The 24,111-nt window shown below is 48.7% G+C and overlaps 1 protein-coding gene across 2 annotated transcripts; it reads right to left on the reverse strand.

The window, feature by feature from the left end:
- Positions 1-4,820: 4,820 nt before the first annotated feature.
- On the reverse strand, positions 4,821-23,781 carry LOC133480041 (S-phase kinase-associated protein 2-like). 2 transcript variants are annotated; one of them, XM_061777689.1, is made up of 9 exons: positions 23,401-23,781; positions 21,654-21,768; positions 21,159-21,356; positions 17,028-17,162; positions 7,122-7,220; positions 6,906-7,033; positions 6,752-6,803; positions 5,354-5,455; positions 4,821-5,281 (listed from the first exon to the last, which is right to left on the reverse strand). In XM_061777689.1, the coding sequence occupies exons 1-9, from the start codon at positions 23,519-23,521 to the stop codon at positions 5,077-5,079; spliced, it is 1,155 nt and encodes a 384-aa protein (XP_061633673.1). In that variant the 5' UTR covers positions 23,522-23,781; the 3' UTR covers positions 4,821-5,076. The 2 variants fall into 2 exon arrangements, with proteins under 2 accessions (XP_061633673.1, XP_061633674.1); XM_061777690.1 differs by lacking the exon at positions 7,122-7,220 and having other exon boundaries at positions 23,401-23,753.
- Positions 23,782-24,111: the final 330 nt, after the last annotated feature.

Raw genomic sequence — 24,111 nt, forward strand, 5'->3', positions numbered from 1 at the left:
GGCAAAGAGAATTAAGATTATGGATTATACCACTAAATTTAAAACAGACCTCCTCCTATTACAAGAAAGAAGAAAAATGCCTCATTGACTAATTTCACTCAGGTTACGTCTGCCTTCTATAACTGTAGTCAAAGAGGAGTCTCAATACTAGTCCATAAAAGACGATACTTTTTACAATAAATAGTACAGTAGCAGATCCAGAAGGCCGATAGATAATGATGCAGGCTGCAATATTTAACAAGCTTTACACAATTGTCAATGTATAATACGCTCCAAATAACGATGATCCAGCCTTTTTCCACATGCTCTTTTCACACTTGTTAAACTTGTCAGCCAATTCTACAATTATTATGGGAGGTGATTGTAACCTTACGCTAAATCCCCGAATAGATCGCTCACATCTCAAAAATAGCAATCAGCCACAATGCTCCAATATACTAGAGCAGTATATATGTCTTTGGTCTCGTTGACATATGGAGGCCGTAAAACTGCACAAAAAACAAATACACATTTTTCTCGTCTCAAGAATAGATGTCTTTCTTTCAAACAATTCGGCAGCTCAAAGAATTGCTCCCAAAACACATCCAATCACCAAGTTCGCGAATCCAATTTGGGACCCCCACCAACATGGCGCTTCAACACGTCCCTATTGAAGGATGCGGATTTTGATTCTTTCGTAAGGAAGGAATGGGATGAGTTTCTGAAATTCAACGACTCCCCAACCATATCCTCATCTCTGTTGTGGGAAACCGGGAAAGCTGTTTTGAGAGGTCGAACCATATCATATAGTCTTCGTATCAGAAAAAAGTCCGGGTGGGGGCCGCGTCCCGTCCGCCGGGCTCCTCTCGGGTGGACCCCTGGGCCCGATCCCGCCCCTCGATTGATCGGGTGGGGTCCTCGGCCTCCGCGGTGCGGCCACAGCAATTACAGGACACATCTGTCAGTCTTTGTGCATGCGAAACGGTGTCAATTCACTTGCATGTATCCGCAGACGCGCACCCCAGGGACTCTTTCACTGGGAGCCCGAGCTGGTGTGTGAGGTCGAGAAGTTCCGAGTAGATAGTCGGACTCACCTCCACACACAGCTCGGGCTCGGGTACTAGTCCTCTCGAGAGGGGTTGGACTCTCTTCCACTCTGGAGTTGCCCACGGTGAGAGGCGCCGAGCAGGTGTGGGTATACTTATTGCCCGCCAGCTCTGCGCCTTATTGGGCTTCTGTGCTCATCACGTATTGTCCATAACGAACATGTTCAAGCATAAGGGTGCCCACATGTGCACTTGGCACCAGGACACCCAAGGTCGCAGTTCGATGATCGACTTTGTGGTCGTGTCATCGGACTTGCGGCCGCATGTCTTGGACACTCGGGTGAAGAGAGGGGCGGAGCTGTCAACTGATCACCACCTGGTGGTGAGTTGGCGCCGATGGTGGGGGAAGATGCCGGTCTGGCGTGGCAGGCCCAAATGTATTGTGAGGGTCTGCTGGGAACGTTTGGCAGAATCCCCTGTCAGAAGGAGTTTCAACTCCCACCTCCGACAGAACTTCGCTCATGTGCCGGGGGAGGCGGCGGACATCGAGTCCGAGTGGACCATGTTCCGCGCCTCCATTGCTGAGGCGGCCGACCGGAGCTGTGGCCGTAAGGTGGTCGGTGCCTGTCGTGGCGGCAATCCCCGAACCCGTTGGTGGACACCAACAGTGAGGATTCCGTCAAGCTGAAGAAGGAGTCCTATCGGTCCTTTTTGGCCTGTGGGACTCCAGATGGGTACCGGCTGGCCAAGCGGAATGCAGCTTTGGTGGTGGCTGAGGCAAAAACCCGGGCGTGGGAGGAGTTCGGTGAGGCCATGGAGAACGACTCCGGGACGGCTTTGAGGAAATTCTGGTCCACCGTCCGGCATCTCAGGAGGGGGAAACAGTGCACCACCAACACTTTGTACAGTGGGGATGTTGTGGGCGCTGCTGACCTCGACTCGGGATGTTGTGAGCAGGTGGGGAGAATACTTCCAAGACCTCCTCAATTCCACTGACACGCCTTCCCATGAGGAAGCAGAGTCTGGGTTCTCTGAGGCGGGCTCTCCTATCTCTGGGGTTGAGGTCAACGAGGTGGTTAAAAAGCTCCTCGGTGGCAAGGCCGGGGTGGATGAGATTCGCCCGGAGTTCCTAAAGGCTCTGGATGTTGTGGGGCTGTCCTGGTTGACACGCCTCTGCAACATCGCGTGGACATTGGGGAAAGTGCCTCTGGACTGGCAGACTGGGGTGGTGGTCCCCCTTTTTAAGAAGGGGAACCGGAGGGTGTGTTCCAACTACAGGGGGATCACACTCCTCAGCCTCCCTGGTAAGGTCTATTCAGGGGTGCTGGAGAGGAGGGTCCGTCAGGAAGTCGAATCTCAGATCCAGGAGGAGCAGTGTTGTTTCGTCCTGGCCATGGAACAGTGGACCAGCTCTACACCCTCGGCAGGGTCCTCGAGGGAACATGGGAAGTTCGCCCAACCAGTCTCCATGTGTTTTGTGGACTCGGAGAAGGCGTTTGACCGTGTCCCTTGGGGGGTCCTGTGGGAGGTGCTTCGGGAGTACGGGGTACCGAACCCCCTTATATGGGCAGTTCGGCGCCTGTACGAGTTTGGTCCGCATATCTGGCAGTAAGTCGGACTCGTTTCCAGTGAGGGTTGGACTCCGCCAAGGCTGCCCTTTGTCACCGATTCTGTTCGTAACTTTTATGGACAGAATTTCAAAGCACAGCCGAGGCGTAGAGGGGGTCCGGTTTGGTGGCCTCAGTATTGCATCTCTGCTTTTTGCAGATGATGTGGTTCTGTGATCTCAAACTCTCACTGGATCGGTTCGCAGCCGAGTGTGAAGCGGCTGGAATGAGAATCAGCACCTCGAAATCTGAGACCGTGGTCCTCAGTCGGAAAAGGGTGGCGTTCCCTCTCGAGGTCGGGGATGAGATCCTACCCCAAGTGGAGGAGTTGTTCATGATTGAGGGAAGAATGGAACGGGAGATCAACAGGAGGGCAGGGTACACCCTGAACTGGTTGCCAGCCAATCGCAGCAAACCAACATTGAATGCCCCAATTTTCCATAATGTCTTTAAATGTATCACACAAACATGAATTACTCATGGTTATAACTTGGATAACTTGAGTCACACAAGATTCCCAAGGTTGGTGGAATAGTGATGAATACAACGATCTGATTTTTTGCATAATTGATGACAATTTCTCAACTTCAATGTCTATCTGATATAGATCTGCATCTGATGGTTCTGTCCAAAATGTCTGTCCAATGACATCGCCTGTAGTGAAGAATCGAAAGCTTTCTCAACACATTTCCCATGATTATGGATGAGCAGAAAGGTATTCGTCCAGCAAAATGAACCTTTCGTCATTCACCCCGAACGGCGTTCATCCAACTAGTCGGGTTTTTGTTTTTTGATAAGAACCTCGGAAACTCCCACACGAAATCTAAAACTCATGTTTATGGTTTAGACCTTGACATGTATTTTGATAAGAGCCTTGAAACTGACCATGTGTGGACTTGGGGATTTCACAGACTGATGGTCCGCTCAACGTATCCCACAACCCATTGGTCAGCGAAAACATGTTCTTGGCTACTCATTTTTTTTTTTAGATCTTCTAACATCTCACCTGCACAAGCCATGTGAGTGTCGCATTCTCTACAGGTGTGGGGTTGTGACCTCTGGACATGACCCGCACAAGCCGCGTGACGACCTCATTCTTTGCAGGTGCCTTGCCAAAAGCCGTGGCGGGACGGGGACCATATTCACAGGTATGATCACAAATGCCTTTTGTTGCCCATATGACACCTAATGGAGCCGACAGGTGTCCCCGAACAAGTCATGCGACAAAAATGCCAGGACTACTTTTTCACTGAAGTCCGGTCAAAGGCCGTATGTCTAATTTGTTAAAGCATTGCGGTTTTAGAGGAATACATCAGCCGTCACCCTTTTACCAAGCATGCCGATTATGCTAGCAGCCAATCAACGCGGGAACTGATGGGTGTACTTATTGGCATGCTGATTATGTTAATAGCCAATCAACGTAGGATCTGATGGGTGTACTTATGCTAAAATCAACGTGGGACCTGATGGGTGTCCTTATGCTAACAGCCAATTATGCTAACAGCCAATCAACGCAGGAACTGATGGGTGTACTTATTGCGCCCCCCGGCTTGGCGCCTGTACATTGGGGTTCCGCTCGTTCTGCTGGGGGACTTCAATGCTCACGACCCAGGACACGCCAAGATTACGTCTCCCGGCTGGCCCGGGAACGCCTCCAGATCCCCCCAGGAAGAGCTGGATGAAGTGGCTGGGCAGAGGGAGGTCTGGGCGCCCCCCCCTAAAGCTACTTTGTGACAGTGTTTGTTGGTGTGCCGTGAAGAGTTTTCAATTGTAAAATATGTTCCTTGGCTCCAGAAAAGTTGGAAATCGCTGGTCCATTTACATGACTTATTCACTTATAGGTTAAACTTGTGTCCTGTTGTACAATGAGTGACCTCTAGGGGTCATTTAGGATTGGTCACTGACACTGGGTGCTAACTGTAATTAAATGACTATCGCAATTAAATTACTTTAATACTGTTAAGAACAACTTTCTCACTGTCCCAGCTATATGGACGGACGTTGTCCATAGTTTGTGTCCATTTGGCTTCGTTTTTTCTTCTCCACGCTGGGTTGCTCGAATGCGGCATACTCCTCCTCGTGTACATTAGAATTTGTTGCTGAAGCATTTAGATGACGTTCCCGACGACATGCAAAAAACTTGCGTGTTGTCTGTCTGGGACACCGCAAAATAATCCAACACCGAGGATGTGTTTTTTCCCCCCGACAAAATAGAAAAAACTTTATTGGCCGTCAGTTACAGTACTACCCCACAAGACACGTGACAAGGCTAAAAATAGCCGATTGGCATACAATGCTAAGTATCGGCAGATATCGATCAAACCGATCACATCGGTGTAAAGTGTAAATTTCTAGTGAAGCAATTTCCATCCATTTTCTGTACCGCTTCTCCTCACGTGGGTCGCGGGCCTGCCGGAGCCCAGCTATTTTCAGGCGCGAGGCCCTCATGGGAACCTCAATCGAAATTTTCTGTCCCACATCCTGAGGTCGCCACCACTTTCGTATGGCTGCGTGGGGGAGGCGACGACAAATGAAGGATAGTGGTTGATGCAAACGCCGGGGTTTGCCTCAATCAAGGAAATCCCGCTGGTATTTTTGCAATCCCGCATATCTAGGTACTTCAGCGAGGGGAATGTCTTCCTGGCGTCACTGTAACAGAACACAAGTTAGTCACCACGGCTGCTCAAAATGAGAGCCGTGTGGAAGGCAGTCGGAACCTACGTCATGGCGTGAAGGTAATAGCAGCCGTTCAAGGACAGATGCTCCAGATGTTTGAGCTTGTAGAGCGCGGGCAAGAACTTAACGGTCAAGTGCCATTTGTGACTGGAACGCATGAACAGAGAGGAAGAACATGGCACAAAAAAATTCCAGTACGTGGACTGCACCACTACAGCTTAGTCAACATGATGCTGCAGCATTTTCTCATGTGGGACAGCGGTGGTTCGGGCTTTGCCCATTCCCCTCGTTTCAACTGTGCAACCCGCACAGCTATTTGGGAAATTTTCAACATACCACCATTCCAAACTCACTCAATAAATAAATCCTGACTCTCTAACTGTAGGGACGCAAAACAACCATTTTTGATTCCTGAAAAGGATTACAAATATTTTCCACGGCGGAATTTGCAGTTTAAAAAAACAACAAAAACACGACTTTCTTTGTCATGCATGTTAAAACTGAAGTCACTGATGGTGTAGTGGTACACTTTGGGCAGCGTGGGTTCAGTTCCCACTCGTGACGGTGTGAACGTGAGTGCGAAGTGTCGTCCGTGTCTATATGCGGCCTGCCACTGACTGGCGACCAGTTCGGGGTGTGGTCCGCCTTTCGCCCAAAGTCAGATGGGATTGGCTGCAGCGCCCGTGCAGCCCTGAACTGGATAAGCGGTGTTGAGAATGGATGGATGTTAAAATGATCTTTTGAAAAATTGTCCCCCTTTGGCCCTCGGTTATGCCTCTAAATGAATTATTATTTTCAAACTTAGGCTGCATGTAGAGACAGAAGGCGTGAGACGTCGCAGCCTCGCTGTCGGTGCGGCAGCAGCCTGGCGCAGACTTTTTCATTTGGCCGGATTATTCACCTTCAGTTAACAGCAAAAGAAAAAATAAATAAAGAAAGAATTGGGACAGCTCTTCAATATAAACAACTGAAGGGCGTGGCTTTTGGTCAAGTATCGTGAAATGAGGCTGCAACTTGCTAGCAGTTTGAAATCTGCAGTCTCAGATCCAGATTTACATACATCACATGCAACCAAATGCTAAAAGGTTGCAGCGTAGCGGTACACGCCGCCGCCTTTCGTACACGGAACTCGCCACGGCGACCCCCGACTGACGGGACGGGCCGAAAGTCGCAACGAGCTCAAATGCTGACATCTTGTCTCATTTGTCTTTTGACTGTGAAAACAAGTTACATCTCATTGTTCCAATGCTTCTGGAGGGGAGGGCGTGGCAAGCCACCAACAAAATTGTTTTGCTATTTTGGGATTTTTGCAGTTTGGCCAAAATACTCCTTTGCATTAACAAGAACCGGTAGTGTGTGGCTGTTTGATCTTCTCATTCAGTGAATATAGACGCGAGGCTGCAAATACTTGGTGTGAAGGCCTCAGGATGAACACAAACGTACTTGAAATGTAGCGTGCGAATATCAGGACATCTCTTCACCAAGGCATTCAAATCTAGAAAGAGAGGAAACAGTCTTTTCTATGAGGTGTCAAATTGACATGACATTTTTGGATGTGTTTTGGGGGACTTTAAACAGACAGATCTCCTTTACTCACCATCTACTGAGAAGATGCCACGTTTTCCACTGAGGTCGAGGTGTGTAACAGTGGAACTCACATTATTCAATACGGTTTTCGTAAATTTATCGTGAAAGATGCAATCTGACATGTTCAACTGTTGTATTCTGCAGGAAGCAGACAAAAAAGTTAATGAAGATGACGATTGCTTTGCTTGTGGGGGAAGGTCGGTGGGGAGCCGGACGAAGACGGGACCTGGAGCAAGATCGTAACATGCGACAGAGAGAGTACAGCGAGAAGCTGTTGCATTTACTGAGGTTGAGCTGCCGTAGGTGGCGATTACAGCCCAGCCCTCTGCAAGAGAAATTCAAGTGTCAACATCTCACCATTTCAAAAACATTATTGACGGGTAGTCTACAGTTCGATTTCTTGATCTGCCTTCTAAATCGAAGAAATGAACATTTTATCGACACACCGCTGTCTTATAAACATTGGCCTTCATCCTAGCTGAGACTCTTCTGTCACATGACAAACCTTGACACTTTCCTCCACCCGTTCTGACCTGCTTTGCCCGTTTCTTCATTGCCTCACCACACTCACCATTGCTCTGGACAGTTGACCCCAAGTATTTGAAGTCCTCCACACTCGCTCTCTCTTCTCCCTGTAGCCTAACTCTTCACCCTCAAGCCCTCTCATTCATGCACATATCTTGCTTGACTTGGACTAATCTTCATTCCTCTCCTTTCCAGCGCATGGCCCCACCTTTCTAACTGTCCTTCCACCTGCAGATCACAATGTCACAATGTCTTCTGCGAACATCACTGTCCACGGGGATTTCAGGCTAACCTCATCTGTCAGCCTATCCATCATCACTGCAAACAGGAAGGGGCTCAGGGGTGATCCCTGATGCACTCCCACCTCCACCTTCAATTCCTCTGTCACACCTACAAGCACACCTCACCGCTGTTCTGCTGCCCTCATAGATGTCCTGTGTTATTCTAACATACTTCTCTGCCACTCCAGACTTCAGCAAGCAGTACCACCGTTCCCCTCTGGGTACTCTGTCATAGGCTTTCACTAGCTCTACGAAGACACAATGTAGCTCCTTCTGACCTTCTCTGTACTTTTCCATCAACATCCTCAAGGCAAATAATGCATCTGTGGTACTCTTTCTAGGCATGAAACCATACTGTTGCTCGCAAATACTCACTTCTGTCCTGAGTCAAGCCTCCACTACTCTTTCCCATAACTTCATTGTGTGGCTCATCAACTTTATTCCTCTATAGTTCCCACAGCTCTGCACATCACCCTTGTTCTTAAAAATGGGCACTAGCACACTTTTCCTCCATTCTTCAGGCATCTTCTCACCTGCTAGAATTATTTTGAACAAGCTGGTAAAAAACTCCACAGCCACCTCTCCTAGATGCTTCCATACCTCCACAGGAATGTCATCAGGACCAACTGCCTTTCCATTTTTCATCCTCTTTAATGCCTTCCTAACTTCCCCCTTACTAATCATTGCCACTTCCTGGTCCACTACACTTGCCTCTTCTACTCTCCTTCTCTCTCATTTTCCTCATGAGTCAACTCCTCAAAGTATTCTTTCCATCTGTTTGGCGCACTACTGGCATCAGTCAACACATTTCCATCTCTATCCTTAATCACCCTAACCTGCTGCACATCCTTCCAACCTGTATAGATCCTTTTCTCCTTCTTTAGTGTCCAACCTGCCATACATATCATTTGCCTCGTTTGGCCTTTGCCACATCTACCTTGGCCCTACGTCGCATATCTATTCCTTTCTCCTCTCCTCGATCCTGTGTGTCCCACTTCTTCTTCGCTAATCTCTTTCCTTGTATGATTTCCTGTACGTTGAGGGTCCACCACCAAGTCTCCTTCTCCCCTTTCCTGCCAGAAGATACAAGTACTCTCCTGCCTGTCTCTCTGATCACCGTGGCTGTAGCCGTCCAGTCTTCCACCACATGGTTCTCTGCTCTGCCTTTCTCTTCTTCATCTTCCTCCCCACCTCCTGAGTTATCCATCTTCTTTGCTGTCTTGCCACACTCGCCCCTAACTTCCTTCAGATGACATTGTCTGCACAAGATGTTATCCACCTGCGCTCTTGGAGGTCACTTTATGTTCCTGCCTTTTCTGGAAGAAAGTGTTTACTCCAGCCATTTCCATCCTTTTTGCAAATCCACCACCATCTGTCCCTCCAAGTTCCGCCGGAGTTGGGCGTCGTTAACGAACGAACGATCTGGTATGGAATTCTTTTTATTTGTTTGGCAAAGGCGACTGGTTAGAGCGTCTGCCTCACAGTTCTGAGGACCGGGCTTCAATCCCCGGCCCCGCCTGTGTGGAGTTTGCATGTTCTCCCCGTGCCTGCGTGGGTTTTCTCCGAGCACTCCGGTTTCCTCCCACATCCCAAAAAGATGCATGATAGGTTGATTGGAGAGACTAAATTGCCCGTAGGTGTGACTGAGTGCGAATGGTTGTTTGTTTTTATGTGCCCTGCGATTGGCTGGCAACCAGTTCAGGGTGTACCCCGCCACCTGCCCGATGATAGCTGAGATAGGCTCCAGCACGCTCGCGACCCTGGTGAGGAGAAGCGGCTCAGAAAATGGATGAATGGATGGATGGATGGATGGATGTTTGGCAAAGTTTTAAGCATTTATCCGGGCTTGGGATCGGCCTACAGTTTGCAATGGCTTGCGCCCCCCATAGAGCTGCAGTGGGAGGGCAACATCTACTCCATCCTGAAAAAGGCCCAGCAGAGGATGTAGTTCATACGGCTTCTGAGGAAGCATGGCCTCCCACAGGAGCGGTCATGATATCGATCCACTGTTCATCCATTGCAGGTTTGACGCTGCCACAAAAAAGGACAAACTCCGACTGCAACGGACAATCGGGACTGCTGGAAAAATTGTCGGTACCCCCCTGCCCACCCTTGAGGACTTGCACGCTGCCAGAACTAAGACAAGAGCATGCAAGATCCTCTTGGGCGCCTCCACATCCTGGTCAGCACCTCTTCCAGCTCCTTCCCTCAGCGAGGCGCTATTGAACAATGCAAACTAAAACTAGCAGACATTCTAACAGCGTTTTCCCTCTTGCCATTAAGTTCCAAGAGTTGATTTAAAATTCCATGGTAAAATGCTGGGCGGCACGACTGGTTAGCACATCTGCCTCACAGTTCTGAGGACCGGGGTTCAAATCCCGGCCCCGCCTGCGTGGGTTTTCTCCGGTTTCCTCCCACATCCCAAAAACATGCATTCATTCAAGATTCTAAATTGCCCGTAGGTGTGAATGTGAGTGCAAATGGTTGTTTGTTTGTATGTGCCCTGCAATTGGCTGGCGACCCATTCAGGGTGTTCCCCGCCTTTCCCCCGAAGATAGCTGGGATAGGCTCCAGCACGCCCGCGACCCTAGTGAGGAGAAGCGGAACGGAAGATGGATGGATGTAAAATTCTGCCAATTTTGTCTTGAATTTAACAAAGCTAAACTCAACCCCAAATTTCCATAAATACAAGCAGCACATCGCCTGTCCTACCAGGAAAAATTACATTTTGGACCACTACTATACTACGCTAAACAACGCATACCGTGCCAAACCTCATGCAGCACTGGGCTCGTCTGCTCACTGCCTAATTCACTTAATACCGACATACAGGCAAGAACTTAAATGCGCGAAGCCTACAGTGAAAAAGTGGACCAATGTAGCAAAGATGGAACTTCAAAGCTGTTTAGAATGCACAGACTGGAGTGTCTTTAAAAATTCAGCTGGCAGCCTGGATGAATACGGACACCGTCACATCCTATGTCAGTTTCTGTCAAGATGTTTGTGTACCAACAAAGTCATTTCGCACGTTCAATAACAACAAGCCGTGGTTCACTGCCAAACTTAAGCAGCTTCGCCAGGCTCAGGAGGACGCATATCAGAGCGGGGACAGGGCCCTGTATAATCGAGCGAGAAACCCGCTGACTAAAGATAGTAACATTGCAAAGAGGAACTACGCAGCAAAGTTGTAAAAACAGTTTAGCGCTAACGACTCTAAATCAGTCTGGCATGCATTGCAATCGCTGACCAATTACAAGCGACGATCCCCCCAAGCTGAGAACAATAGCACACTAGCCGACGACTTGAACACCTTCTACTGCAGATTTGAAAGTGTCCTTTCACACCCACCCAGCCGCACCACAGACCACTATCACACCACCGACTTCTGGGTTAACCATCCACGAACAGGATGTGAGACGCATATTCAAACAACAAAAGATTAACAAAGCGGCAGGGCCAGACCATGTGTCCCCATCCTGCCTCAAAATCTGCGCGGACAAGCTCGCTCCAGTCTTCACACAGATCTTCAACAGATCTCTGGAACTGTGCGAAGTACCATCCTGTTTCAAACGCTCCACCATCATTGCAGTCCCCAAGAATCCTGCAATCTCGGGTCAAAATGACTACAGGCCTCTCGCCTTGACATCTGTGGTCATGAAGTCAATTGAACGTCTCGTGCTGGACCACCTCAAGAGTGTCACAGGTCCCCTGCTGGACCCCCTGCAGTTTGCCTACCAAGCGAACAGGTCTGCGGATGATGCAGTCAACATGGGACTGCACTTCATCCTGGAACACCTCGACAGTGCAGGGACCTACGCGAGGATGCTGTTCGTGGACTTCAGCTCAGCGTTCAACACCATCATCCCTGAACTCCTCTCCTCCAAGCTTCTCCAGCTCAGCGTCTCGCCTGCCATCTGCCAGTGGATTTACAGCTTCCTGACGGGCAGGACACAGCAGGTGAGGCTGGGGGAGGCCACCTCATCCATACGCAGCATCAGCACTGGGGCGCCCCAAGGTTGTGTCCTCTCTCCGCTGCTTCTCTCGCTACACGAACGACTGCACCTCAACGCACCCGGCTGTCAAACTACTGAAGTTTGCAGATGACACCACTGTCATCGGCGTCATCGAGGACGGTGACGAGTCTGCATATCGACAGGAAGCGGAGCGGCTGGAGCTGCGGTGCGGCCGACACCACCTGGAGCTGAACACGCTCAAGACTGTAGAGATGATCATGGACTTCAGGAGTCATCCTTCGCCACAGCTGCCCCTCACGCTGCCTTGTGTCAACCGTCGAGACCTTCAAGTTCCTGGGAATTACAGTCTCTCAGGACCTGAAGTGGGCGATTAACATCAACTCCGTCCTCAAAAATGGCGCAAAGATGGCGCCTACCAGTGTGGTCGCCTCGGTAACGCGCTCTCTAGTATTGTCTTTGTTTTTGTGTTTTTCGTCCGTCTTTGGAGACCTTACACGACTCACTTACACAAGGGGAGACCTGCTAACCATCAAGGAGTCTACTCCAGACTTTCTGTCACCAACTTTCGAATATCCGCTCAGTTTTTTCCCCGAGTTACTCACCGGAGCGGCGTCCGCGGTTTTCGGCGCATGGAGACGGAAGCGGCGCCACAGAGGGAAGCGAGCCGGCATTCAGGTGAAACTCCGCAAGAGAGGACACAGATTGGCGTTCCCGTCGATCCACCTCGCGAACGTACGCTCCCTACCCAACAAAATGGACGAGCTTCATCTTCTGTTAAAGACAAGTAAAGACTTCGGACGTTCCGCGGCCATGTGCTTCACGGAGACCTGGCTCTGCGACGCTGTACCTGATGCCGGCATTATGCTTCCCGGTTTCCACATTCATCGAGCGGACCGCGACATGGAATCATCGGGGAAAACAAAGGGCGGCGGGATATGCCTCTATATCAACGAAAAATGGTGTACGGACGTCACGGTGATCAGCACACACTGCAGCCCGCATTTGGAGTCGCTATTCTTAAATTGTAAACCATTCTACTCCCCACGTGAGTTCGCATCATTCATTCTCGCTGCCGTCTATATTCCGCCTCAAGCTAACACGAACGCCGCATTGCTAACGCTCGCCGATCAAGTCAACGAAATTGAAAAAAAACACCCCGACTCACCCCTCATTATTCTCGGGGACTTTAACAAAGCTAAACTCAACCACGAACTCCCTAAATACAAGCAGCACATCGACTGTCCTACCAGGGAAAATAATACTTTAGACCACTGCTACACCACGGTAAAAAACGCATACCGTGCTATACCTCGTGCAGCCTTGGGCTCGTCTGATCACTGCTTAATTCACTTAATACCGACGTACAGGCAAGAACTTAAATGTGCGAAGCCTACAGTGAAAACAGTCAAAAAGTGGACAAATGAAGCCAAGATGGAACTTCAAAGCTGCTTAGACTGCACAGACTGGAGTGTCTTTGAAAATTCAGCTGGCAGCCTGGATGAATATACGGACACTGTTACATCCTATATCAGTTTCTGTGAAGAGGTCTGTGTTCCAACAAAATCATTTCGCACATTCAACAACAATAAGCCGTGGTTCACTGCTAAACTTAAGCAGCTTCGCCAAGCTAAGGAGGACGCATATCAGAGCGGGGACAGGGCCCTGTATAATCGAGCTAGAAACCAGCTGACTAAAGAAATTAACATTGCAAAGAGGATCTATACAGCAAAGTTGGAAAAACAGTTTAGCACAAACGACTCTAAATCAGTCTGGCATGCATTCCAGTCGCTGACTAATTACAAGCGACGATCCCCCCAAGCTGAGAACAATAGCACACTAGCCAACGACTTGAATACCTTCTACTGCAGATTTGAAAAGGACAGTTTCACACCACACACCAACCCGGCCGCACCCGCGACCACAATCACACCTCTGACCTCTGCGTTAACCATCCATGAACAGGATGTGAGACGCATCTTCAAACAACAAAAGATTAACAAAGCGGCAGGCCCGGACCACGTGTCTCCATCCTGCCTCAAAGTCTGCGCGGATCAGCTCGCGCCAGTCTTCACTCAGATCTTCAACAGATCACTGGAAATGTGCGAAGTTCCATCCTGCTTCAAACGCTCCACCATCATCCCAGTCCCCAAGAAACCTGCAATCTCGGGTCTGAATGACTACAGGCCTGTCGCTTTGACATCTGTGGTCATGAAGTCCTTTGAACGTCTTGTGCTGGACCACCTCAAGAGTGTCACAGGTCCCCTGCTGGACCCCCTGCAGTTTGCCTACCAAGCGAACAGATCTGCGGATGATGCAGTCAACATGGGACTGCACTTCATCCTAGAACACCTCGACAGTGCAGGGACCTACGCGAGGATCCTGTTCGTGGACTTCAGCTCAGCGTTCAACACCATCATCCCTGATCTCCTTTCATCCAAGCTTCTCCAGCTCAGCGTCTCACCTGCCATCTGCCAGTGGATCTACAGCTTTCTGACGGGCAGGACACAGCAGGTCAGGCTGGGGGAGGCCACCTCATCCACACGCAGCATCAGCACTGGGGCGCCCCAAGGTTGTGTCCTCTCTCCGCTGCTCTTCTCTCTCTACACGAACGACTGCACCTCAGCGAACCCGACTGTCAAACTCCTGAAGTTTGCAGATGACACCACTGTCATCGGCCTCATCAAGGACGGTGACGAGTCTGCATATCGACAGGAAGCGGAGCGGCTGGAGCTGTGGTGCGGCCGACACAACCTGGAGCTGAACACGCTCAAGACTGTAGAGATGATCGTGGACTTCAGGAGGCATCCTTCGCCACAGCTGCCCCTCACGCTGTCCAGCTGCCTTGTGTCAACCGTCGAGACCTTCAAGTTCCTGGGAATTACAATCTCCCAGGACCTGAAGTGGGCGACCAACATCAACTCCGTCCTCAAAAAGGCCCAGCAGAGGATGTACTTCCTGCGGCTTCTGAGAAAGCATGGCCTGCCACCGGAGCTGCTGAGACAGTTCTACACAGCGGTCATCGAATCAGTCCTGTGTTCTTCCATCACAGTCTGGTTTGGTGCTGCTACAAAAAAGGACAAACTCCGACTGCAACGGACAATCAAAACTGCTGAAAGGATTGTCGGTACCCCCCCTACCCACCCTTGAGGACTTGCACGCTGCCAGAACTAAGACAAGGGCGTGCAAAATCCTCTCGGACCCTCCCCACCCTGGTCACCAGCTCTTCCAGCTCCTTCCCTCAGGTAGGCGCTACCGATCAATGCAAACTAGAACTAGTAGACATTCCAACAGCTTCTTCCCTCTTGCAATCAACTTCTTGAACAGCTAACTTACAATTCCATTACAACAAGCTGGCAATTTTTTGACGAGTTCGTTGTCACATTTCTGTATTATGTATTACTCGTGCACTCACTGTAGTTGTCTCGCCGTGCTGCACTATTTGCATATAGTGGCCACTCATGCCAGAGTAGCATCTGCTCCATTTGCACACTGATTGAGGAGTATCTGTAACATTTGCACAACCATTGTCCCAGATTATCGCAGTACTCGTCACTTTAAACCGCATACACTCCTTGAAGTCTCAGTGCCCTTTGCACAATGGTCATTGCACCGGACTATTGCGTTATTAGCCATTCCAACTGAGGACTCTGCATCTTTTTGCACAATTGTTGTTTGTTGTTGTTTTTTGTCAATGTCTTTATGTCTCCAAAGTGTTCTGTAAATTGACTGTCTGTTGTACTAGAGCGGCTCCAACTACCGGAGACAAATTCCTTGTGTGTTTTGGACATACTTGGCAAATAAAGATGATTCTGATTCTGATTCTGAAAAAGGCCCAGCAGAGGATGTACTTCCTGCGGCTTCTGAGGAAGCACGGCCTGCCACGGGAGCTGTTGAGGCAGTTCTGCACAGCGGTCATCGAATCAGTCCTGTTCTCCCATCACAGTCTGGTTTGGTGCTGGTACAAAAAAGGACAAACTCCGACTGCAACGGACATCAAAACTGCTGAAAGGATTGTCGGTACCCCCCTACCCACGCTGCCAGAACTAAGACAGGAGTGTGCAAAACCCTCCACATCCCGGTCACCACCTCTTCCGGCTCCTTCCCTCAGGTAGGCACTACCGATCAATGCAAACTAGAACTAGCAGACATTCCAACAGATTATTCCCTCGCGCGATCTTCTTAAACACCTAACCTACAATTCCATTACAACATGCTGGCAATTTTTTTTGACTTGAGTTCGTTGTCACATTTCTGTGGGGCCAATTATATATTACTTGTTCACTCACTGTAGTAGTCTCGCCACGCTGCACTATTTGCATATCTGTTGTTGACCAATACTGGCCACTCATGCCAGAGTAGCATCTGCTCCATTTGCACAATCAACGTCCCAGATTATCGCATGACTCACTTGAAGTCTCAGTGCCCTTTGCACAATTGTCATTGCAGCAGACTATTGCAATATTAGTCTTTCGAACTGCTCTAAGTACTAGAGGACTCTGCACCTTTTTTCACAATTGTCAAAAAAAATAAATGTACCGGCATTACCAGATAACTAGCAACCCTTTATTGCGCAGCGACTGTTTTTGTCAATGCCTTTCTGTCTCCAAAGTGTTCTCTCTCAATTGACTGACTGTTCTCGTACTAGAGCGGCTCCAACTATCCATCCATCCATCCATCCATTTTCTGAGCCGCTTCTCCTCACTTGGGTCGCGGGCGTGCTGGAGCTTATCCCAGCTGTCATCGGGCAGGAGGCGGGGTACAACCTGAACTGGTTGCCAGCCAATCGCAGGGCACACATAGAAACAAACAACCATTCGCACTCACAGTTATGCCTACGGGCAATTTAGAGTCTCCAATTAATGCATGTTTTTGGGATGTGGGAGGAAACCGGAGTGCCCGGAGAAAACCCACGCGGGCACGGGGAGAACATGCAAACTCCACACAGGCGGGGACGGGGATTGAACCCAGCACCTTAGAACTGTGAGGCTGACGCTCTAACCAGTCGGCCACCGTGCCGCCGGCTCCAACTACCGGAGACAGATTCCTTGTGTGTTTTTGACATACTTGGCAAATAGAGATGATTCTGATTCTGAACTGTATCTAGTGTTTGCATACCAGGTTGTCATTGCATGGTCACTTGCGCATCTGGACAGCCATGTAGTTGATTACAAGAGTTTTGGACAGGTATACATAGCGGGTGTTCTATCGATCATTCTTAATTTAATGCCTCACCTTAGACGCCATGTGCAAATTTTGAGTTCCAACCATTTAAGGCATACAGCATCTCTTTCAAATACAACCTGTAGCAAGATGTTGCCGCCTACAACTACACGCAGTGAGGAGAGAACTAACAGGAAAATTGCGCAGGAGAGCTTCATGCCAGACAGACTGACACACTCCAAACGAGTACAGCAACTGATGATCCTCTCAAGGGTGAGTGTGTTGATTGGGGTCATGGACAGGTCCATTTCAGTAATCTTCAGTCTGCTGAGAGAACAACATGCAACAATGTTATTTCAAGTATAGACAACTATGTGACAATTACAGTCCACTTGCAGATAACAGACATGAACAGTATATCACAAAAGTGAGTCCACGTTTTTGTAGGTACGTCGGAACCTTGATTTAACGGATATCGGAAGTAACGGACTGTCTGGACAGTACATGTGTTGATAAAGAGTTTGACAAATTCTGTTAGTTCCAGAATTGGCCACAGTTTACTGGCGCTGTGGCGCAGTATAGGCAGAGACTGGGACACATGCATTCCCGAGTCGCAAATATACATTTAATGGCCCCCGATTTAATGAACATTCGAAGTAACGGACATATGCTTAAAAGGTGTAAGTGCTATGACCCAATTTGCCGAATCCCGAAGCAGTTTGCACATATACTGGATTCAACATACACTAGAGTGTCACGTTACAAATAAGTGTTACAAGGTCACATTTTCACATAGGAGTGTGCAGTACTCACTTATGTTGCCAGCGGCAGAGATACTTACGGCAGTGTGTTGAGTTATTTTCACGGCACAGTAAAGCTACACTGATGCAAGTAGAAAACTGAAACATTTTAAATTGTAGCAATATCTCAATTCTTCAGTGTTGTTCCATGAAAATGTGAGCGGCGTGTTGCAGAGGCTAAGTGTGCACCCGGAGCCCGAGCACATATCGTCGTCGTGTCCCTGGGCGAGACATGGAAGCCACATTGCCCGTGAATGAATGTGGTTGGCTGTAGATGCTGACACGGGAATCTACGTTGACTTCGTCTCTCCCACACTCCCGCAGAGGTTCATCTCACTCCCTCCCAATCCCAAGTGAGTGTTAAAAAAAAATCGCGCTCCCTGCCACTCCCAGAGGTCACTCCCAATCCTAAGTCTTTTTAAAACATTTTGCCCAATCACGAGTTTTTTGATCCAAAGATTGATCCCGAGTCATACTTGATAATTGATTCTCCCCAGTCAACTCTGCTCCGTTTTTATTCTTTGGTATAAAATATGCAGTACATGTCTGCCTTAGTCACCTGGTGATGAGTTGGCTCTGACGGTGGGGGAAGATGCCAGTCCGAACTAGTGGGCCTGAACGTATTGTGAGGGTCCGCTGGGGAACGTCTGGCAGAAACCCCAGTAAGAAGGGGTTTCAACTCCCATTCCGGCAGAACTTCACCCACGCCCCTGGGGAGGCGGGGGACATTGAGTCCGAGCGGACCGTGTTCTGCGCCTCCCTTGCCAAGGCGGCCGACCGGAGCTAGGGCCGTGAAGTCGTCGGTGCCTGTCGGCGATCCCCGAGCCCGTGTGAGGGATGCCGTCAAGCTGAAGAAAGAGTCCTATCGGGCCTTTTTGGCCTGCGGGACTCCTGGGGCAGCTGATGGGTACCGGCCGGCCAAGCGGAATGCAGCTTTGGCGGCCGCTGAAGCAAAAACCCAGGTGTGGGTGGGGTTCTGTGAGACCATGGAGAAAGACTTCCGGACGGCTTCGAGGGAATTCTGGTCCACCGTCCGGCGTCTCAGGAGGCGGAAGCAGTGCACCATCGTCACAGTGTATAGTGAGGATGGGGGGCCGCTGATGTCGACTCGGGACGTTGTGAGTCGGTGGGAGAATACTTCGAAGACCTCCTCAATTCCACCGACATGCCTTCCCACAAGGAAGCAGAGTCTGGGGTCTCTGAGGCGGGCTCTCCTATCTCTGGGGCTGAGGTCACCGAGGTGGTTAAAACACTCCTCGGTGGCAAGGACCCGGAGGTGGATGAGATTTGCCTGCAGTTCCTCAAGGCTCTGGATGTTGTGGGGCTGTCCTGGTTGACATCCACATTGCCGGCAGTAACGTCGGCCGAGGTGTCGACGGGGTCCGGTTTGGTGGCCTCAATATTGAATCTCTGCTTTTACAGGTTCTGTTGGCTTCATCAAGCCGTGATCTCCAACTCTCACTGGAGCGGTTCGCAGCCGAGTATGAAGCGGGCGGGATGCGAATCAGCTTCTCCAAATCTGAAACTATGGTCCTCAGTCGGAAAAGGGTGGCGTTCCCTTTCCGGGTCGGGGATGAGATCCTGCCCCAAGTGTAGGAGTTCAAGTATCTTGGGGTCTTGTTCACGAGTGAGGGAAGAATGGAAAGGGAGATCGACAGGCGGATTGGTGCAGCGTCTGCAGTGATGCGGACTTTGTATCGGTCCGTTGTGGTGAAGAAGGAACTAAGCCGAAAGGCAAAGCTCTCGATTTACCGGTCGATCTACGTTCCTACCCTCACCTTTGGTCACAAGCTGTGGGAAGTAAGATCCCGGACACGAGCGACTGAAATGAGGACCGCGCAAGGTGTCCGGGCTCTCCCTTAGAGAGAGGATGAGAAGCTCAGTCATCCGGGAGGGGGTCAGATGAGATGGCTCGGGCATCTGTTTAGGATACCTCCCAGACGCCTCCCCGGTGAGGTGTTCCGGGCACGTCCCACCGAAAGGCGATCACATGGACGACCCAAGACACGCTGGAGAGACAATGTCTCCCGACTGGCCTGGGAAGGCCTCGGGATCCCCTCGGAAGAGCTGGAGGAAGTGGCTGTGGAGAAAGAAGTCCGGCCGTCCCTGCTAAAGCTACTGCCCTCATGATAAGCGGTAGGAGATGGATGGATGGATGGATGGATGGGATGGGATGGGATGGGATTGATTGATTGATTGATTACCGGAATGATCATGGAACAAAACAGAAAAGCCGTATTACTCCATTTGGTAATGTTTAGCCAGATGCTGAGGGGAAATGTTCAATTATCGATTTAATTAAAAATATCACTGCATCATGGCTTCACTCCCATCACGGTTTCCACTCTGGTCAACTCCCGCCATCATTGTTTCCACTCACATCCATTCCTGGTGACTTTGTTTTCATTGTTCCCGCACGCTCCCAATGACTTCGCTCCCGCTCCTGCCCAATCCCGAGATTGATAGTTAAATTCATTCCCATCCCGGGGGACTCCCACGGGATACGGTGCGAATCTCCGAAAATGTTAGCCTCGAGTTGAATGGTTAGTGGTGGTTGGAGGAAATTTACAGAGAATTTGGTTCCATTCATGACTCTCTTTCTTGCCTTCTCGATTTTTCAAAATTCACCTGTGCTGTGGGAAGTTACTTTTCGTGCATTCCTTTGCGTACCCTTCAAAATAAAAAGACGACAAGCTTAAAACAGGGGGACAAGTTCAAACTTACACATAGAAACCATTTGACGTGATAAAATAGTCCCAAATAACTATTTTAACAATGCTATATTTAACTGCTCGCTAAAACATTAATGAATGAGAATTAAGTCAATTGGTTTAGTTCCACACACATTGCCTTTTAGTTCATAGGTTTGATATTGACACTGGTTGTAAAGAACCTCGAGTCAAATGTTCATTTTAGTCTATGCTGCGGGCTGCGAAGAAAATGGATGTTCATAATTTGGACACCCTCTGTTTAAGCCATGCAAACCTTTTTGACCCAGCCCCGTAAAAGATTGTTCGGAACCAGAGACAAAATGAGGAACAGGAATCGCTTTACAGAGTCGTGTCATCAGCAAATAAGACACATTCGACGATTTTGAAAAGATTGCAGAGATCATTGATGTATATTATCAATAACTTGGGGCCCAACACAGATCCTTGGGGGACCCCTAAGTGATCTTTCATTTATTGGAGTATTCATCATTAAATTGCACATACTTAACTTTTAATCTAACGGGGTGCCAGACCTCGAATGCCATCTCTCTTTCCATTAGGATAACATGATCAATACTGTCAAATGCTTTTTTTGAAAGGTCTACAAAGCCACCAATAGTGAATTCTCTTGTTATCTACGCGACAGCCACTTGCTCGCTCACCGGTGAACTCAAAGTTCACCTACCGCACATATTTGTCTCGTCCTCGCTGCAACATTTTTAACTTCCCCTTAACAGCGGAATACATGGCAACTGCCCATAGCAAAACACGGGCTGTGAGGCACACTTGGCCACATCAATGCCTGAACTCACCACATGATCTCAAAGTGTTGGGTGTTGTCCATCTTCTTGCTATGTAAGAGTAAAATGGTTCCCTTTGGCTCTGGGGCTGTATTGATCACCCCCCGCAAGCTTAACCTGCGCACACCCGCCTTCAGCACCTGCTCCAGCGCTAGACCCGTATTGATCACCCCGTGCAAGTCCACACTGTGCCACAGCGATTGATCAAACCTAGAACACACACGCAGGGAAGTGTGAGACCATCGTCAGTGATTCTCAAAAGTTTGGGCTTCCTTTTGTGGCATGCAAGACAATCACTGAGTTGGGACAGTTGAGTTGTATTTCACTTCACTGAAATTCAATACAGTTGCATTTAATGTTTATTTTGGTACTAATTACTTTTTTACAATACATTTGAATGATCTGAAATGGTATTCTTCATCACAACAATGATCTCTTCATGCCGTTGCTGCCACGTGCCATGTAAAAAGCCCTAAAAAACGGAACCTTAAAAAACTCGAGACTCACGCCAAACGATGCCAGCGTCTGCAAGCGACCGATGTCCTGACGAGGTCCCGCAAAGGGAGGAGGAAGAAGATCCTGAGGATCAACTCATCTTGAAGGTGGTCCCATGCTGGAACGCCTGCAGAAGGACATATTCAACACGTGATGAAAGTTTAACACCAGTTGGCAGTCGATATGATTTAAGAGAGGATCTGTTCCAGGGGCGACACTCAGCTCAGAGGTTCAGGGGTCCTTTCCGGCAAGGTCACAAGATCCAGACCGGTTCCCCGTTTTGTACATTTTCATGAAAGCAAAGCATAACACTTTTTGGGAAAGGCTGCGACTCAACCACCAAATGTGATGAAGGTTACTTACATGTTGAGCCACAGCAAACGAGGAATGGAGCTTGACTCCAGATGGTCATATCTTGTCAAAGTTTCACACACTTAAGGTCTACGCTTCGAGTCATCGATAGGAACAAATTTTACCTTACTGATAGCGTCACCTACGGGCACAAGGAAATGCCGTTTCAAATGTTGTTGTTCTCCTGCTAAGAGGTTAAGCCGATCCACCTTAGATTTGCACAGAAGACTGTTGAGGCCTTCGTGATGTCACAATACAAAGTTTCTGAGTTTGTGAGTTTTTTGCGCAATTTAAAAAAATGGCTCAGGAGTGCCTCCTTGATGAAGAAGTAATGGGTAAGTATGGCATCCAGGAAAGAAACTTGGAGGGACAGATGGTGGTAGACTTTGCAAAAAGGATGGAAATGGCTGTAGTGAACCCTTTTTTTCCAGAACAGGCAGGAACAAAGTGACCTGCAAGAGTGGAGGCAGAAGCACGCAGGTGGATTACATCTTGTGCAGACGATGTCATCTGAAGGAGGTTAAAAACTCTTACGGTAGTGGTGGTAGGGAAGCGTGTGGCTACACAGCAAAGACGACAACGCTGGTGGTGGGGAGGAAGATGAAGAAGACAAAGGCAGAGCAGAGACCATGTGGCGGAAGCTGATAAAGGAAGAGTGTTGTGCGGATTTTCGGGAAGAGGTGAGACAAGCTCTCGGTGGAGAGGAGGAGCTTCCGGAAGACGAGACCGCGACAGCCGAGGTGATGGGAGAGAGAGGCAGGAGAGCACTTGATACATGGTCTGGCACAAAAGGGGAGAAGGAGACTTGGTGGTGGGACCTCACGGTGCAGTAAATCATACAACCCCAATTCCAACGAAGTTGGGACGTTGTGTTAAACAAATAAAAAACAGAATACAATCATTTGCAAATCACGTTCAACCTATATTTAATTGAATACACTTATAAGATATTTAATGTTCAAAATGGCAGTTGGTCCTGATGACATACCCATGGAGGTAAGGAAGCATCTCGAGGACCAGCATGTTCAAGAGATTTCTAGCGGGTGAGAAGATGCCTGACGAATGGAGGAAAAGTGTGCTGGTGCCCGAGCAACAGTATGGTTTCATGCCTTGAAAGAAAACCATTAATTGCCTTGAAGGTCTTGATGGGCAAGTACAGAAAAGGTCAGAAGGAGCTCCATTGTGTCTTTGTAGATCTAGAGAGTTCGCGTAGAGCGTTTGATTTGACATTTGATATTCATTTCTTTATTTCTTAAAGCTAAACATGAAATCTTTTTGAGAAGATATTCAATAAGTCTTGGTGTAACTTTATCCTTAACTTCATAACTTAATCCTTTCATTTCATAGTTCTCGAACAGTGAGCTTGTTTGTATGATTAAATGTCTTTTTTTCCCTTTTTTTGTTTTACCTCCATCCTCTTTTGCATTGTCGTCTTCCGCTTTGTCAACGGGGAATTTTCTCTTTGGCCCTTTTCCACCTTCGGCAGATGTACGTCGGCGTTTCTTGCTGTTATTTCCTCTCTTCCCCATTTTGTTCGGCCTTCTTGCGTTGTTTTAAGGGCTTTTTTTGGTTTTGTAAACCAGGTGGCCTGCTACCAGATGCGGAGGATGGCGAAAACAACAAGTACGTTCATCCAAGCACGGACGGCAAATGTACGAAGGAGCTTTGCTCACATCAGTCTTGAAAGAACACAGCGTCGTCGAAGTCGCTGTCACAAAGGAATGCGTCCGACGCGACACGTCGTACAACTTCAAAGTCACGAGCAGAGAACGATCGCCATGAACTTTTTGTTTTTTTAATGGAGAACAAATAGAAACAATGAACAACGTACGGCATTCCTAAAATATCACACAAACTGTACATCAGGAGCCGTATGTGGAATTTTGCAGTCGAATCCAGGAAGAAGAAAAAAAAACCTTCTGTATATAAGTTACATCTACCAAGAAGAGGAAGAAGTTGAAGGCTTTTCTTCTTCTTTACAAACTTCAAAGCTTTGTACCGAAGCAGAGACTCGTCCAACCAATGATTGGAATATTTGCACAAAAATGAACTTCCCTAATACAACAACAACACATGAATAACAAAATCTAAAATGCAAACACACCGAACTTAATGGACT

Source organism: Phyllopteryx taeniolatus, chromosome 6 (assembly GCF_024500385.1).
Source record: "Phyllopteryx taeniolatus isolate TA_2022b chromosome 6, UOR_Ptae_1.2, whole genome shotgun sequence".
NCBI lineage: Eukaryota > Metazoa > Chordata > Actinopteri > Syngnathiformes > Syngnathidae > Phyllopteryx > Phyllopteryx taeniolatus.